This window comes from Juglans regia, chromosome 7 (assembly GCF_001411555.2).
Source record: "Juglans regia cultivar Chandler chromosome 7, Walnut 2.0, whole genome shotgun sequence".
Taxonomy (NCBI): domain Eukaryota; kingdom Viridiplantae; phylum Streptophyta; class Magnoliopsida; order Fagales; family Juglandaceae; genus Juglans; species Juglans regia.
This window is the reverse complement of record NC_049907.1, coordinates 51,797,368-51,815,293: the sequence shown is the minus strand read 5'-3', so window position 1 is coordinate 51,815,293 and position 17,926 is coordinate 51,797,368. Positions and strand designations below refer to the sequence as shown.

The 17,926-nt window shown below is 37.5% G+C and overlaps 3 protein-coding genes and 1 pseudogene across 3 annotated transcripts; 3 read left to right on the top strand and 1 right to left on the bottom strand.

The window, feature by feature from the left end:
* Positions 1 to 80: 80 nt before the first annotated feature.
* Positions 81 to 1,031, top strand: LOC108991797 (annotated as a pseudogene).
* A 528-nt stretch (positions 1,032 to 1,559) lies between these two features.
* Positions 1,560 to 4,161, bottom strand: LOC108991918 (amino acid transporter AVT6C). Its single transcript, XM_018966341.2, has 4 exons — positions 3,703 to 4,161; positions 2,939 to 3,091; positions 2,451 to 2,654; positions 1,560 to 2,324 (listed from the first exon to the last, which is right to left on the bottom strand). The coding sequence occupies exons 1-4, from the start codon at positions 4,058 to 4,060 to the stop codon at positions 1,732 to 1,734; spliced, it is 1,308 nt and encodes a 435-aa protein (XP_018821886.1). The 5' UTR covers positions 4,061 to 4,161; the 3' UTR covers positions 1,560 to 1,731.
* Positions 4,162 to 5,014: 853 nt separating this feature from the next.
* On the top strand, positions 5,015 to 9,632 carry LOC108991901 (alpha-soluble NSF attachment protein 2-like). The gene is made up of 9 exons (XM_018966314.2): positions 5,015 to 5,271; positions 6,291 to 6,340; positions 6,436 to 6,508; positions 6,782 to 6,861; positions 7,169 to 7,320; positions 8,090 to 8,249; positions 8,334 to 8,381; positions 8,633 to 8,713; positions 9,269 to 9,632. The coding sequence occupies exons 1-9, from the start codon at positions 5,127 to 5,129 to the stop codon at positions 9,347 to 9,349; spliced, it is 870 nt and encodes a 289-aa protein (XP_018821859.1). The 5' UTR covers positions 5,015 to 5,126; the 3' UTR covers positions 9,350 to 9,632.
* Positions 9,633 to 12,977: 3,345 nt separating this feature from the next.
* On the top strand, positions 12,978 to 15,752 carry LOC108991770. The gene is made up of 2 exons (XM_018966156.2): positions 12,978 to 13,409; positions 13,975 to 15,752. The coding sequence occupies exon 2, from the start codon at positions 14,078 to 14,080 to the stop codon at positions 15,665 to 15,667; it is 1,590 nt and encodes a 529-aa protein (XP_018821701.1). The 5' UTR covers positions 12,978 to 13,409; positions 13,975 to 14,077; the 3' UTR covers positions 15,668 to 15,752.
* Positions 15,753 to 17,926: the final 2,174 nt, after the last annotated feature.

Sequence of the window (17,926 nt, the reverse complement as noted above, 5' to 3'; positions counted from 1 at the left end):
TTCTATACTATACTGTTAAGTTGTATACCAAGCATTTACTTTTCCTATATGTACTTTCTTTTGATCAGGCTGTAGTTAAGATGGCAGGACAATATCCAAATCTCCCCTCTCAGAACTCCGTTTTGGAAAAACCAGCACTAAGTAACGACCCTTTTGCAAACGCTCCGGAGATGGCATATGGTGTTCCCGTGATCAATACCAATACTGTTGTCGGAAATGGCTTTTGTGTCCCTTATGAGGTGGAGTTGACTGTCAAAAAGAAACGTCATGGACTCTTTGCTGCACGTTTTGAAGTTGTAGATGTTAATGGACACCTTTTATTTCAAGTTGATGGCTCTTGCTCCAACTTCCAGAAAAAGAGAGTCCTGCATGACCCCATCGGCCATCCTATCCTCACAATGCGCCAAAAGGTTAGGTCTCTAATCTGTGTGTGTGTGTGTCTGTGTGTGTTGTGAGTTCACGTTTACATACGATTGTTACATCCTAGTGGAATTCATATGCATGCATGGAAGCTGACTTACTAGCATTTTGTAAAATGTAACAAGGTGCTGACACCCCATCACCGATGGATAGTACATAGAGGAAGAAAGCTCAGAGCGAGAAGATCTCTTATTCCGCGTGCAGCGTTCTAACCTCATTCCTATGAAAACACGGCTTGATGTCTTCTTGGCAAGTAATATTGATAAAGATGTCTGCAATTTCCAGGTTATTGGGTGCTGCTCTTCTCGGTCTTTGAGAGTTAACAGGGGTGATACAGTGATTGCAGAGGTACTAGCAGGATGGGTTCCATTTTTCATGTGAATCGTGTTTTTGAAATTTGGTTTTAATTCACTTCCCTTATCATTTGCAACCACGAAATAACCCCCTTTTTTATGTGGCTACATATACAGGTAACTCACAACTTCAAACGGGGAAGCTGCTGCAGAAGCAAAGAATGCTTCAGAATAAAACTCTATCCTGGTGCGGACGATGCATTCATTGTGGCACTAATTGTGATCCTTAAGCAGAATGCCATGCACAAGCATCTTTGAAATTGCATTGTTGGCATCTGTAAACTAAATTGTATTCGGGTATCCTTGTAAATTTGTGCTGTGTGATCTACGTTTGTTAACCACCTTGTTACCTAAAATATCGCTTTCAAGCGTTTGTTTATTTTTTTATATGTTTGTCTTCACCCTTGCTTAGAAAAGGAAGGCAAAATCGTATGATAAAATGGAAAATTTCAGAAAACTCTCAAGACTCTCAACTCTCAAGTGTACTCGTAAACCTTAGTATAGAATGTGTACACCATCCATCTTTTTAGATTGAACAGGTAGCAGTATGTCCTATAGCAAAACAGCTTAAAGAATTGAACTTTTCAAAGCTAGTTTTAGAGGCCGCGCTAGACTTGTAAAGTGGAAAGAGCTCGTGTTTATAGAGAGCTAATTAAGGGTTTCATCGGCTGTCCACCTTTCAGGATCACAAGCTCTTTTAGAGGCTAAATTTTAACCTCATCAAGGTGACAGTCCTCGCTTGAATCTCAATTTGGTCGTTAGCATTCATCTAGTGGTTTAAAGACGGCAAATAATTTTAAAATTACATATTTCAGCTCTTTAAGATTTTAAATATGGGTAATGAATGGATTTCAATCTTCTTTAAATGTGCTCGATCGCCTACATTTCCATTAGAACGGGCAGACAGCAACATTTGAAGAATACATGACTTAAACTAAAAGCTTAATTTTTGGGAGAACTATGACTTGTTTCCAAACAAATTGTAGATATTGGTGGAAATGGCAATTGTGCTCGTTACTACCGCCAGGATTACCATTATCGCTGCCATAATCCTATCCCTTGTTGTTGATATACCATGAACATCCCTGAGAGCAACAGCACCAGGGAAGATGAATGCTAGGGAGACTGCAGAGGTTGATCCAAGGAACTGGAAAAAGTACCATATATTGGGGATGGCAATTGCTGCCAGGTAAGAGATGGTTATCAGAACGAGGGTGAGAGATACAAATCTTTTGTTGTCCGTTGCCAGAAGCGTCTTCTTGGGGAAAAGGAACTCATCTATGTTTGCCCTCAATGAGAAGTTCAAAAGAGGAAACACGAACATGACGTGCAGTGCATAGCTCAACCGAACGATGTCATTTAGTAATGAACCAATTGCTGAACCTGAACTTTGATCAAAATTGACTAGTATGTCTGGCATAATTGAGTCCCCGAACAATAAGTACCCAAAAAGGCCAATGGCAAGGTAGATGGCCGCGCAAAGTACGAGTGATATTCGAACTGCCCTGATCATATCAGAAGGCTTGCCCAGCTCAAAGCCAATTGGGTGAACTGCATGCATCCATTAAAAGGCTTTTTTGAGTCAAACTCAGGAAAAAATCACTGCTTACAGCAACAAATAAAGCCATGCGCGCACTAATTAATAGCAATGCTCCCTATTCGATCTGTTGATCTTACCGTTGAAATGGAATGTGAAGGCTGTCACAATAACTGGGACAGCGGTGAAAAGGTCAAAGAAGGAGACTTGGTTGTCCAAGTGAGGTAGCAGTCTCGGGCTCTTTGTTTTCCCTTCCAGGAGCGCAATGATTGCCATCGCAGAACTTACGCCAACAAACACCACTGCAAGTAGCATCGATATTGCTGAACTGAACTTCAATGATTCTGGAACCAAAGAAGTTAGTAGAGAAAGAACATGTCAGTGCATCAAAAATCAAAGATTTCCAACCATAAATGTCTACCCACATAGCCCATGCTGCAAGCATTCAGTTCATTATTAAAAATAAATGTTTCGACTAATTAACTCATGCATTGGAAGATCTATATATAGCGGCATCAAGCTGGCTAGCAACATATATACTCAAATGTGCTTCTGCCTAAACGTCAAATTAATATTTTTCAATTAATTAACTTGTTGCTAATTGGAATGAATTATGGAGTTCACTGACCTATTCGCTTTAAGAGGACCAGTGGAAGCAAGATGAAGCCAACGGTAACAAGCAGAGCAAATTCGCGGGAGTTCCACCAATGAGTGCCAAACCATTGTTGCAAAATGCCAAGATGCGTTACTCCTTTAGGCTGACTTCCACAGAGTACGTCCCCTACAGAATAAAATATATATATATACAAATCCTCCTCATGATCATCATGCTTTAAACATAATTTCTCTTTTATGTTTTGTACAACTTTTTTATTTAAAAAAAAAAAAAAAAGATCAAAAAATCTTATGGGCTTTTCATATATACAGACCATGAAATTAAACAGCAAGAGTAGCCAAACTAAATATAAAGATTAGATCCCTATATATAACTTATTATCAGATGCTTAGAATCGAAGGGTGCTATAGTAAAACTCAAAACACAGCAACTTCACGAAGTTGTTGCTTGGAAGCGAACACCTCATGACACTTGGCCTCAAACATTCAAAGACAACATGAATTGCAGAGCCTCCCAAGAAAACTCAGCTCTTCCAACCAATCATTCACCTCAGAATTAACAATCTGGCCCTAACCAGAACTTATTTTAAAAAATAAACAGATAAGTTGTTCTGGGTTTCCAAGAATCAAGGCTGAATATCTGAGACATCGTTGAGTTAAGTGCTCAACATATATACTACAGATCAATCTTAAAAGGTAGCGAACACTAGATAGATGGCAATCCAATACTAAATAAAACAAAAACGAGCTTGCTAAATAGAAGTACTGGATGCTCACCGATAATAATCAGGTACATGATCAAACACCCAAGATTAGTAATCATGACACATATTTGGGTGGCCGCCGATCCTGCCTGACCAAAAGACTCCCTCATGACACCGGCATAAGTTCTCGCGTTTCCCGAGTGTGTAAACCTCATTAGAAACTCCACCGAGACATCAGCCAGCAGAGCAATAGCCCCGATCAGCAAAAATGCTGGAATAACACCTAGGACCTTAAGCGTGGCTGGAATGGACATGATACCAGCGCCGATTATGCTCGTTGATACGTTGAACACTGCCCCCGAAACCGATGCGTGCTTTATCTTAGGCTTGTGCTCTGGTAGGAGTGGCACGTGTATTGCTGCCGGAGACATCTGATCCTGGCGATGGGTTTTACTTTTCCCGAGCAGCAAGCTAGATGGGAAGAGGTTTTTGTTTCTTTTAGGTGGTTGTCTTCTTGTACATGATTCAGGAATTTATTGGCTATATAAGTTAACAAGGCGGCTTTGTGTTTGGTGGTGATCCAATTTACAAAAATCCCCATTGGGATAGGCGGAAAATGATTGGGTTGAAGAAGGTAGAAGGGAGGGTAAGATGGGAATTAAAATTGAAAGGAGTATGATGGCAGTTCTGAATGATGAAGGACAGCTCTGAGTGGCTTCCGATGCGAAGATCCGAGTCATGTTCAGGTACACAGCTATTGAGACGGAAAAAATGTAGGGGGACGCAAAAGTGGGTTATGTGCATTTTGTTTTGATTTTAAATCCAGAATTCAAAGGCTTGGTGGCAGTCCAGTCATATCTGTCTGCCATGTTCCACTATTCCATCATTGTTTCTTTTCTTTTTTTTTTTATAAAAAAAATGTTAGAGTCACCAACTGTTAGATACTGATTGGCTCCTGATAAAATTGTTTTCTTTTTATTTTATGATTAAGAAAGTATATTTTTGTGAATTTTTTTAAAAAATAAAAATTTAAGATTATAAAAAAATAAATTAAAAAAAATAAAAAATATTTTTATTCCTGTCGAGACGGTACTCGTGCTACATCTTTTCTTTTGCTAAACTCTAATCCATCATTGTTGGTTGTTCCGCGTTCTTTGAATTTCATTTATTTTTATTATCAGATTCCAATTTCCAAACTCGAATTTGACAACAAATCCTGGGTTAGAATTATAATTTATTTCTTCCCTTTTCTTTTTTCGTTGAATGAAATTGTTAGGATGAGAACGGCCCAAACCTTTTAGATGGGCTCATTGGGCTTTGAACTTTAATTCTAGTATTCCAAACCCAACCGAACCCAAGACTACAAAAGCCGAAAGGCACTCCCTTTCTCGTTGCAATCAAACCTGACCTTGACCGCAACATTTTTTCCATTGCATAATTCTCTCCCTCTTTGATCTTTTCTCTCCCAACTCGGGAGAAAAATCTCAGTATTATCAAATGGGGGATCAGATTGCGAGAGCAGAGGAGTTCCAGAAGAAAGCAGAAAAGAAGCTCAACGGCTGGGGTTTGTTCGGTTCCAAATATGAAGACGCCGCCGATCTCTTCGATAAATCTGCCAATTCCTTCAAGCTCGCCAAATCCTGTACAATTTTAACTAATATATCATACAATAATTTTTTCTTCCTCTTTTCCTCTGCTTGTTTACCGGTAAAGAATCGGGGAAAAAATAATAGGAATGGAAAGTTTTTATCTTTGTGACAAATTGGTCGTATTTCAAGTTCACTCCATTAACCCATTAATTTTTTTCGTTGCCGATAGTCATGAACCAATTTTGGACATTAATCATTTATTTTCCTTAATTTTTTGGGAAATTTTTTATTTTTGTGTTCTTTTTTTAAAAGTTAAGGTGGGCGAGGGTGTCTTGTTTTGTTCTAATTAGGAATGACACTGTGTTAGGTTTGATGTGCTGTGCCTTTCTGCTTGGTTGGTTCTTAGTGGCAAGCTTGGATATTGATTTAGAATTGGGAATATTTGATTGATTGGATTAGGGTGGGCCGATATGGCTTTTGAATGATTTGACAGTTAGATAAATTGGCTTTTAGATGTAAATTTTGATGGGATTAAGTTTGGAAATGATACTTAAGACTGACTAAATTATAACTTTTTGCGAAGAATTTGGCAAATGTGATAAAAGATTTCACATTTTGCCCAGTTTTTGTGAAGATGGTTTCAACCTCAATTTAATTGAAGGAAATCCAAATTATTAATTCACGTGGGTTTAATCCAGGGAATGGTTCTTAAACCATTTTTCATGTTAAAAAACTTACTTCCAGTATCTATCTTGTTGGCCTCTCACCGATGATCTCAGTTATTTAAAAGATGTTTCCTTTACCTTTTCGTTGAGAAGGATCTCTGATCTATCTTGGTGGCTTGCTCCCTTCAAGTCTAAGGTTTGAACCAATAATTTCTAGGGGCCATCACATTGTGTGAATTTCCCCTTATAATACCCAAGGTGCACTTGCGGAAAACTCATTGCCAAGGACCTGGGCACCTCCGGGATTAGTCAGGACTTTGTTCCTGGACATCCGGTGCCAATAAAAAAATGTTCGCTAGACTTAATTTTGTCGTCATTGCTGATCCCTTCAATTATGGTTTTTTCAGGGGATAAGGCTGGTTCAACATATGTGAAATTGGCAAACTGTCATTTGAAGGTAATTACTTTTGGGTTTTTGGGATTAAGCACTGTTACTTTAATAATACTTTAGCTGCTATGTGACAATCTCATTCCATTTGCTTGTGCTTTTAGTTGGAAAGCAAACATGAGGCTGCCCAAGCTTATGTCGATGCTGCTCATAGCTATAAGAAAGCATCTGCAAATGGTATGTATGGTTTTGGCTCATAGGCATGATGTTACCTATATAGTGGACATAAATATTTGTAAGATAGGTGGTTCAAATTTCAATTACTAAGAAACTGGAGTCTTTTCCCTCTATGAGTGTATATCATACATTATTACTGCATTTCTACTTAATGTTGGGCTTTATATAGATCGCAGAAATAGTTGCCTGAAAATATATATTGCCTTTTTATCTTTATATCAATGAAATATTTTCTTACTTATAAAAACTAAATAAATTATTTTCTTACTGCAGAGGCCATATCGTGCTTAGAGCAGGCGGTAAATCTGTTTTGTGAAATTGGACGGCTCAGCATGGCTGCAAGATACTTAAAGGTATTTTTTCCTTGGCATTATTAGCGATTTTACCGTTTCCTTGGAGATGCCGATTTAAACTAATTTTTTACTTTTCATGTTATTTTGAAATCTCCCATTTTGGGTTGTATTGCCGTGCAGTTCCTTTTTCATTTCTATCCCCTGTTGAAATAATCTCAAGCCTTCTAGAAATGAAAGAAAGAATGATTTTGGAGGGCTCTTGATGACTATGTTTACGTGGAATACCTTTTTGGGACCATTCTAGAGATGATGTAATAATAAACATAAAATACATTTGTTGAATTTGGGAAATCTTTTCTCTACACAGGAAATTGCTGAATTGTACGAGTCTGAACACAACATTGAGCAGGCTATTGTTTACTTTGAAAAGTCAGCGGACTTCTACGAAAATGAGGAAGTAACAACTTCTGCCAACCAGTGCAAGCAGAAAGTTGCACAATTTGCTGCTCAACTAGAACAGTAAGCCTAGCAACTCTCCTATAAATATTTTACTCTTTTTGATGAGTCAAAAAAAATGGTAAGTATTTTACTCTTGGAACGCCATATTGTAATAAGCTTTTGTATGGGATTCTGCTCTATCTCATCCGGCATGTTTGTGTATAGAATTTTTTTGCTGCACATTGTTTGGTGTGAGGAACAAGAACAGTCAGAGATGGCTTTTTTTTTTATGTTAGTCAGTCAGAAATGGCTTATCTGAACATGATCCCAAGGATTTTCACAACCTGATGCATTTTTTAATTTAATTTCAGGAAAATTTATGTATTTTACTGTTGGTTTTGTGCTGCTGGAGTATCTGGAAAAATTATTATCATCTGCAAAGTGAAAACTTCATCATTCATTTCTATGTATGCGTATTTGGAAGGGTTTGGTTGTGTGAATGATCATAAAACTTAACTTGAGATCTGTTAGTTGTCAACCAAGTATAGATGATCTCGATGCTTTCACTTTGATAAGGCTGCAACTAGTTTGTAATTCTGCTACTATCCTTTCAATGTGTCAATTTTCTTGTAATGGTTAGTGGTTTTTGTACAGTTTTTGTTATAAGGACTGTAGTTGTAAATGATTATTATTTATCATCAGATATGTCCTTGTTCACCTACACTTGGTTCCCCCCCCCCCAAAAACACCTTTTCAATGCCAAGTGACCATGAAAAAATCTTATTCTGAGACCCTTTCATTTATTATCATTGATGGGGATCTGGATAGTTTGCTTTTGATATTTCTACAGATATCAGAAGTCGATTGAGATTTATGAAGAGATAGCACGACATTCTCTCAATAATAACTTGCTGAAGTATGGAGTTAAAGGACATCTTCTTAATGCTGGCATTTGCCAACTCTGCAAAGGTGACGTAGTAGCCATTACCAATGCATTAGAGCGATACCAGGTCTGAATTTGTCCTTAGTTCATTATCTCAACATTCAACCTTTTGGTTCAGTGAACTGTACCAAGGCTGCATTTACTTTTGCAGGAATTGGATCCAACTTTTTCTGGAACACGTGAATACAGATTCTTAGCGGTGGGTTATAAACTTTTTATTTTCTACTGTATTCTTTAGGTGCCTTTGTTTGTGTTGACTGCATAGTTTGAATTGTTGACGTAACCTTTTTTATAGTTGACCCTTTTTTTTTCATTAGGGTAACATGCCATTTATAGCAACATATCTACCTTATTTAGATTGTGATATATAATATATTCTTTATTTAAGTGTGATCTTTGCTTTTTTGAGATAAGAGATTCTTGACAAAGAAGCTTGTATCTTTGTGCCAGGATATTGCTGCTGCAATTGACGAAGAAGACATTGTGAAGTTTACTGATGTTGTCAAAGAATTTGACAGCATGACTCCACTGGTACAACTCCCTTCAGTATTGAAATTATGATTCCATTATAAACTCTATTAAAGTTCAAAAGTGACTTGTCAAAAAGAAAAAAGATTGAAAGCTGATTACTTAAAATTGATTTTGTCAGAGTTGATCTGGAATGACGTTTAAATTCAGGATAGAATTTTTGTTGCAAGGTTACCTAGGGAGCAAGGGGGTAAACATGATGCAGAAATGAAAACTGTTAAACATGATGTATTGAGAATGGATTGGGTTGACCACTAATGATATAATGTAGTTGAGTATTATTATTTTTAATTCAGCAGCTAGAATTAAAATCCATGGATGAAGAGATCCTAAATTATATGAACGAATTGACCTGAGGCACTTTATGGATTTCTACTTCATTTTTGGATTTCTTTTTTGAATTGTGTCTCAATAGTGATTTTAACTTCTGTTCTTGACCTCATCTAAGATAGTAGATCTTTTCCTTCTTTTCTTTTCGTTTTTTGGTTTGTCGTTCATTTGAAGAATTGTTTGTATAGTAGCATTTTCCTGACGCTGTTTACCTAAACTACCCTGTAGGATTCTTGGAAGACAACCCTTCTGTTGAGGGTGAAGGAAAAGTTGAAGGCAAAAGAACTGGAAGAAGATGATCTTACCTAAAATTTTATATCTCTAAGTTTGGTTTTCGCATTTGGTCTTGATGATTGCATTGTATTCTGTGATTGTGTCCGATTACTTTTCCTTCCTTTACAATGGCTGGCTTTTTATTTTAATCCATCCGAGTGTTTATACATAAGTCTCTGATACGTGTTTATAATTCGGGTATGGCCTCCCTCGTTGCTGTAGCCTCTATTGTTGATTTTCATGCTCCCTTTCATTCATACGGTGGGCTTGACATTGGTGTTGATGATTGACATTGTATTGACTGGCTCACAATTTCTGATGGCTGCTCCATATTGACTGGCTCACAATTTCTGATGGCTGCTCCATATTGACTTTCACCGATAGACGCCTACGCCGGGTTCCTTAACGAAATCTCACCAAATCATCAATGCAAAAATTGTTTCTCAGTATGCCTTTTCTCTCAACAACTCATTCCTTACACGGTTTGAATATAATAATAATGAATAAAAAAATCTCCGTCGTTTTGAAGTTGGATGTGTAGAATGTCAAATGCTTTTATAGAGTGGGAGGACAACAAATTTATTTTCTAAAAATTAACAATATTTAATATAATCAATTTCTTTTCTCAAACCTTAGGTCCAGCTTGCGTGTGAAATTGAGGATCCTCCTGAGTATAGGCAATAATTCTAACATATATAGTTAGTAAGATAACTTATTTATCATTGTTAAGATATATTAGAAATATTTTTTTTTATAAGTAATAATATTATATATATATATATATATCAATAGGATAATTAAGTACACTGAATATATACAAGAAAACGCATAGCTCATACAAAAGAGCCCCTAATGATCCAAAAAGCTCATGAAACCTATTCAAAATACACCAAGCTCGAATTGAAATGTAACACACCTCCCCAACCCCAGCCTCTTGTTTCTGTAAAACTAATCCTCTACCTGAACATCTCACTACGAAAAGGTCTTCACAATGCCCTCCATTTAGTATTCCCTTGAATTGAGCTACATCTCTTAACATCGTAGTTGATTGTCCAAAAAAGACACTTTAACTCCCTGCTTTTCTTAAAATTTGATTTGGTTTCAAGTGCGTGGCTCGCCTCAATCGTACTGAGTAGTGTTTTAAATTGGTTTTCATATTCTCCATGTTCTCCATATGAAAGCCCCATGATTTGCTGAAACCCATTAACTTTATTTAGAACTCAATTCGATGGTGAACCCGCTATATCGTTTACCAGAGGAAAAGAAACCAAGGGAATGACATTATCCCCAGAAGCTATAGTACCCAATTGCACTCCCGACTCTAAACCTTCCCCCACACGAGGCACCAACGACAAACCGATAATTTCCTTCCCACTATATGGTTGCTTGACAACTATATGGTTGTTGTTTATTGTTTCTATCACCATTACAAGTTCCTCCCCTCCAACAACATTGTTGTATTAGCTCCACCCCCAGACGATCCTTGTCGTGCCACTTTGTCTAACCCTATTGCTCCCTCAGGAAAAGAACAGGTAAGGGAAGCACTACCTTCTGTTATCTCGTTTGCATATTCTAAAAGAGGCTCGACTGTTTCTTTCAAAGTACTTGAGACCCTGGAGGGACCCTCATCTTTAACTAAAAATGAACCCTGGATAGAAGTATCAACCCCATCTGCAACTGGTGACTGAGGCCCTATAGCTCCCTTAGGAGGCATAGTGACACTAGCATGAACAAAGATGCCAACATCCAACGACCCTATCTGTGACGGCGTTAAAACGCCCTTTGCCAACACACTTGTGGCTTTCAAACCCGAAGGATTTATCTCCTGCCCTCCCTCATCCATTCTCAACCCACCACAAAAACTCACGACTAGGTCCAACCCTTTATCTACATTAATCATCAAATCTCTCACATACTTCATAACTCCCTTCAATTGAGCTTTGACATCTCACAAGACCCCCTCCAACTCTCTCAATATCACCTGACGGATTTTGTCTCCTACAAGTGCCTTACCCTTTCCTTCTGCCACTGAGTTGATCTCAACTGGACTACCCGTCAGTGACCTCAACACTGCAACGTACGAAGCACCTTTGACTAAGTCCCACTATTTTTCCATCAACAAACTCTTCACTTCGAGTAGTGGCTTTGGACTTAGTAACACTTCAAATAGACTGCAGAAAACTTTTCCATCCAATGTCATTTGCGCCCTCCGGAATCACTAACAAACCTTCCTCCTTCCATTCCGAAATTTTGAGAGTTGCAGAAAGCTACCACTTGCGTTAACATTATGTTGAAAGATAAAACTACATTACCCATCCTTAGCTCTTTGAAGAAACTTTCATGACAGTTAAGTTCTAAACAATCATCAATCTCCTAGCCACCCACGAACCTTCATGACATTTTGCTACGTTCAGAAATACGAAAACTATTTCCTCCCTCTTTCGTAAAAACAAAAGTTTTTTATTCCACTTTCAACCACCTCTCGCCTTCCAATTGAGACAAATCCACATCGCGCGATGACATCATCAAATCCCACAGCAAATATGTGCCCACTGCTCCTTACTACTCATGCTTCATCCTCTTAAGGTAAAAAACATATATGTACCCACTGCAAGCATAGACACAGACTCAAGTCTGTGGAAGTGGTAGAGGCAAAAGCTCATATCACAGAACCCCTACTGTGTTAACAGAAAGAATAGAAGAAAACTCAGGTCGCAGGTCGCAGGCAAAGGCTCAGGTCGACCTTGAAAGAACCATGTGTGTGCCGACTAAATGCAACTCAAAAATCTCGATCGCAAAAGGGTCCTTAGAAGAGTCGCCGGAGCCCGTCGACCTTGTCTAGGCCGGTGGTGAGAAGTCACTCGCTGGTGGTCTAGGGTGCGACGCCAAAGGGCTTCGAGAAAGATAGAGAGAGAAGTCTTGTGAAGAATCCAGGTCGTCGGAGCCGGGACCTACGCCAGACGGCCCTCAGCGAGGGTGAGGTCGCCGGAGTCTGTCAACCTTCTCTGGGCCAGTGGTGAGGTGTCACTCACCGGTGGTTGACGTCATCTTCGAGAATGACAGAGAGAAAACTTGGGGGGAAAAAAAAAACAGGTTGCCAGTGCCAGGACCTATGCCGGACGATCCTTAGCGAGGTCGCTGAAGTCCGTCGACCTTGTATGTGCCAATGGTGAGGGGTAACTCGCCGGCCTAAGGAGGTTGCACGATGGTGGTTGTTCTTCTCTCTCCGTAGGGTTTTCTCTCGCACGTTGGCAGCTAGGGTTCTTCTCTCTATGTAGATTCTTCGATAAATGTCTTATAAATAATAAAATCTATATTTTTTTGTCCGATAAATTTTTTGAGACATACAATGAAAAAATCTATTTATCATCAATTTTCTCATCATCTTGTCATCATCCTATGATGTGATATTAGATGATAGGTTCATAAGTAAAATATAATAAATAGTCTTCAATCATTTAATGTCACATCATAGGATGATGTCAGGATGATAAAAATTGAGATGATGAATAATATTATTTTAAAATAATTAATATTAAGATAAATTATGCAAAAATAAAATTTGAATTTATATTATAACAACTTCTAGATATAATAATTAATTTATAAACTCCCATCTCTGCATAAGGTTGGGAAAATTAACTTCACCAATTCAGCACGCTAACTAATTGTATGAAGTTGAAATATTCTCTACGCGTGGATGAGAACATGGGATTTTGATCCCTTTCTCATTGACACAGCCATCTAAAAAATCCAACTTTTGGCCATGGCTGTTGTGGTTGGGGTAAACAGAGGAAGTCCCTACTATCTTTACAACCATAATGGCTTCGATTTAGGTTCTCTCTTACAAGTCAGGCCATCCTCGTCTACCCTCTTTGGCATGTTACCTCTTCGAACCTTCGATTTTGTAGCTTCTCGTTCTAGCAGCCATTCCCGCTTTAGCAAATTGTATTTTGCTGAACCCATAGAAGCAGCCCAGCAACAATAATTTTCACCGAGTATAATAATTTGTGAGTCATTGATCAGAGTCTCAGAAATGAAACTCGTTTCAATGAAAGCTTCTTCAAGTCCCTCAAGTTTCCCTATTATGCCATAGGTACGTGTTATTACTCTTGTTCACTAGCTTTTAGATCTTCTCTTATTTCTTTGGTTTTTTTTTTTGGGTGGGGGGGAGAGTGAGAGATACTTTTTCTTTCTTTGGGTATAAATTCATTAGCAATTTTTGGTTGAAATATGGAATATAAATTTTTTGAAATATTTTCTCGTTATTCTTGCGAATACTCTGCTTGAAAAGATTGTTCTTTTAGGTTCAGTTTCCAGGTTTTGAAGAATTGTATGTAAAAATTCTGTATTGTGATCCCCAAGAAGAACTGAGCAATTATTTCGAATTTTTTATATTAGAATATTGAAAGTATTGTTCTTTTATGTCGAATTTTCCAGTTTGAATATAATAGTTTTCATCTGCGTAAGGTTTAATAAGTCGAACTTCAGTCTTTGTTTGTGATTATTGTTCGTTGGACAGCTTCTTTGGCTTATAGATTCTACAATTACGGACTTCCATTAGTTTTTGGATGGATTCCTTTCTTCTCCACTTTTAAAACAATATTCTTGAAATGCAAGGACAAATTCCTAAAATGTTTATTGTGAGATTTAAAACTTAGGAGGAAACATCGAAAGGCAACATATAGGGCTCTCTTTGGTGTCCTTTCGTGTCCTCGTATACGGTGAAGGGTCAACAAGGCTTGATCAGCGTTTTGATTGAGAATGGTTTTAACTGACAAAGGCTCTCAGAGAGAAGAAATTGAGGAGTCTAGTCGTGCTAAAGGGAAGGGTGAGATCCCTCTTCACACATCAACGTCTCAAAGGACACTACTAACCAATGAGGAAGATGAGATTTCACGCTCTGTGACTACTTCAAGTGGTCACCGATTTCGAGAACGCCTCAGTGGGGTTTTTGCTCAGAAAATCGATTGGGATTCACTCATGGAAATGATCAAAGAATGGATTAGAAACCCAATGAACATGGCTCTGTTTGCGTGGATCACCTGCATTGCTGTTTCAGGTGCGATTCTATTCCTCGTTATGACTGGAATGTTAAACAATGTTCTTCCCAAGAAGTCCCAGAGGGATGCGTGGTTTGAAGTAAACAATCAAATTCTTAATGCACTGTTTACCCTTATGTGTTTGTACCAACATCCCAAGCGGTTTTATCACCTTGCACTTCTATGCAGATGGAAACCAAAAGATATTTCTAAATTAAGAAAGATTTACTGCAAGAATGGAACCTACAAGCCTCATGAATGGGCACACATGATGGTTGTTATTGTTCTGCTCCATGTAAATTGTTTTGCTCAATATGCACTTTGTGGTCTAAACTTGGGGTACAGGACATCTCAACGACCAGCCATTGGAGTTGGAGTATCTATATCTGTTGCAATTGCAGCACCTGCAATTGCTGGCTTATACTCTATTATGAGTCCCCTTGGAAGGGATTATAATTCTGAAATGGATGAGGAAGCACAGGTCCAGATTACCACAGGTGAAAAGCCAGATCAGATTAGATTGAAATCATTGGAGAAACGATTTTCTTTTGCAGCAAGAGATGAACAGCGGATCATTGAGAACAGACCACAATGGAGTGGAGGAATTCTTGATTTTTGGGACAACATCTCTCAAGCCTATCTATCACTATTCTGTAGCTTTTGTGTATTTGGGTGGAACATGGAGAGACTTGGATTTGGAAACATGTATGTTCATATCGCAACTTTTATTTTGTTTTGTATGGCGCCTTTCTGGATATTCACCTTGGCTGCTGTAAATATCGATAATGACACTGCTAGGGAAGCTCTAGTTGTTACTGGGCTCGTTCTTTGTGTATTTGGTTTACTCTATGGTGGCTTTTGGAGGATCCAAATGAGAAAGAGATTCAATTTGCCTACTTATAGCTTCTGTTGTGGCGAACCAGCGGTTGCTGACTGCACACTATGGCTATTCTGTTGTTGGTGCTCTCTTGCTCAGGAAGTGCGGACTGGGAATTCCTATGATATTGTAGAAGATAAGTTCTGTATGAAACGAATGAACGCTGGTAACCTGCCGCCAATTTCACCTTTGCCTCGTGAAGATGGAGTTGTTCAATCTAGATCCAGCCCAAGTCCTCCCCTGGAGCAGTACTCTAGCCCATCCAGGATTGTTATACCTAGTTCTCCAAGTCCCAGCATAGTTTCAAAGGGTTGTAGGCCAGACAGGCCACTTTCTACAGTGAAAGAAGAGTTCTCTGCTGGAGGTAGGGACAAAACTATGATCCCACCATCTACACCATCGATAGAAAGAGAACCACCTAGTGTAAAAAAATAATGAAGATTGAAATTTTTTTAATGCTTTTCTCGATATATGAGATTTTACGGGAAGTTTAATGTGGTACATTTTAATTCTGAGTGAATTCAACTCATCCATGTTAATTTTTAGTTTGCTTTTCGAAGATGTCTCATTGTGAGTACTCAGTTTTCTTATGCTGACTACAACTTTATATATACTTGGAGGGGACTACCTCTAATCAAATTGATCTTGCTAAGAACGAACATCAGTACTCTTCGAAGATCATATCTTTTGTTAATTGACCTTATTCTAGTTATTTACGTAGAAAACCTTCTTACCTAGGTGTTTTACTGTTTTTATAACTACCGTATGCTCTTGTCTCTGTTAGCAATGAATTTTATAAAATTCATATGAAATGTGGAGAAGTAATTAATACTGATGATTAAGAGTAACAAAAAGCAATCGTTTCTGTCATCTAGCCCCAACTATGCATAAGCACAAGGGAGACAGATTGTAGAGGATGTAGGAGGCACACAAAGTTAGAGCTGTAGAACGTTAGTCGAAGTTTGTTAAAATGGAGTCAGAATACTCACTATAGACCAGTAAGAATAGAGAGTGCACCCGTAAGAATAGCTTGTGAAAACAAGTGACATGGTTCAGATTGCAGATATAGAAAGTTAGAGAAATTACATGTTTGACAGTAATGTAAGAGTAGGTATAGCCCTGAATGAAATGTAATTGCAAACAGGATTCATTGTGATTTTAAATTGTTGACACGGTGGCTATGGGGATTGACTTTTATTCGAGCTCCTCAACTGAACAAGTTGTCTGAAATCTGTTGAATGAAAGTCTCACTGAAAAAAACAAAAGAAATTCACCATCGAAGTATTTAAGCTGCATTCCATTACACAGATATCAGATGATAACAGTGAAGACTCAAATGTTATGTCCTCCCAAAGCTCAAAAATTGGCAAGCAGGCTGAGATTTATTCGATTAGCAATAATATATACATGGTAGGGCTTGCTGTTTCCTATTTGTTTGGTACTCATGAAAGTGAAATGTTAATTTCTCGTAGTCGTACACGTCTTTGTCATGGCCAAAACTTTCAAAAGGTATGTGCAGTGTGAGGTATATACGACACTGCACATCACTCGGAGCCATATGTTTTAAAACAGTGGGATCGTTCTTGTTCTTTCCCAAGTAGAACAACAAAACCATTGTAATTGGAAGGAAGGAGGTTTTTTTTTTTTTTCTCTCTTTTTGGACGGTGTAATGGTGCATACTGTAATTATGGCTTCACCCAACCTCTTTCTTTCTCAATGAAAATTATAATTTATACCGTTTCCTCCTAAAAGAAAAGGGGGTGAAGTTGGACAACAAGGGCACTAAAATATGGATTAAAATCAAAATTTAAACCCACTACTTTGGAAGGACCGGCAAATTCACTTGTGAAACACGTGCCCGCCTTATTTTTCTTTTCCCTTATTATTCCTCTTTCGCCAATCGCTATTGCTTTGCATTATTAGAAGTGGCCTTTACAGGTATCCAGCTGCAACTCATGGTCTGGTCACACGTACAAGTTCGACAACATCCATCCCCTGCAATTGCATGGTAAATGAGAGATTATATTATGGAGCCAAGATCGGGGGTGTGAAAACCTATATAATAAAGATAAGAATATATAGTGTATGAGATCTCATATTATTTAAAAATGAAAAGTTCTTATTCTTTATAAAATTTTAATTATATCATTAACAATTCATTTTAAAATATAGATAATGTAGTTCGGAAAGGGCGGTACAGAAGCACAAGAGCTAGGCAGATCTTGTCCCATATTATTGCATGCATGTCATTAAGAGAACTCTCATTGGATTAGTTAAAGTTAAAGTATATTTTTTATGAATGTAAGATGAATTTAAGTTGGAATAGCTATTTTTTCATTATATGACAATAAAATAATATAAGTTGAATTTAGTTTTGACTATTTACATCAAATCTCCACATTGAATTATCTATTTATTCATTATATAGTAATGAGTAATTAATAATTTCAAAAAAAATTAATTTTTTTAATTATGAATTTATTTTATTTTATAATATTTTACTATTCATAATATTATATATTAATTAGTAATTATATTTTTTCAATTGTCAATTAAAATTGAGAGAGAAATAATTGATATTAAAGGGAAAGAGAAATAATTAATATAAAATATATTTGATGAATGAATAGTTCCTTTTAAATTTAAAAATAATTTTAGAAGTAACTGTAGTTAAATTCTAAATATTTTTAACTA

What these genes read in the sequence shown, in the direction of transcription:
- LOC108991918 (XM_018966341.2), bottom strand. Translation starts at nt 4,060, where the DNA reads ATGTCTCCGGCAGCAATACACGTGCCACTCCTACCAGAGCACAAGCCT. An exon ending in CATGTACCTGATTATTATCG is followed by an intron (nt 3,092 to 3,702) that starts GTGAGCATCCAG and finishes TTTATTCTGTAG; the next exon opens with GGGACGTACTCTGTGGAAGT. An exon ending in CTTCACATTCCATTTCAACG is followed by an intron (nt 2,325 to 2,450) that starts GTAAGATCAACA and finishes GGATGCATGCAG; the next exon opens with TTCACCCAATTGGCTTTGAG.
- LOC108991901 (XM_018966314.2), top strand. Translation starts at nt 5,127, where the DNA reads ATGGGGGATCAGATTGCGAGAGCAGAGGAGTTCCAGAAGAAAGCAGAA. An exon ending in TAAGAAAGCATCTGCAAATG is followed by an intron (nt 6,509 to 6,781) that starts GTATGTATGGTT and finishes TTCTTACTGCAG; the next exon opens with AGGCCATATCGTGCTTAGAG. An exon ending in TGGCTGCAAGATACTTAAAG is followed by an intron (nt 6,862 to 7,168) that starts GTATTTTTTCCT and finishes TTCTCTACACAG; the next exon opens with GAAATTGCTGAATTGTACGA.
- LOC108991770 (XM_018966156.2), top strand. Translation starts at nt 14,078, where the DNA reads ATGGTTTTAACTGACAAAGGCTCTCAGAGAGAAGAAATTGAGGAGTCT.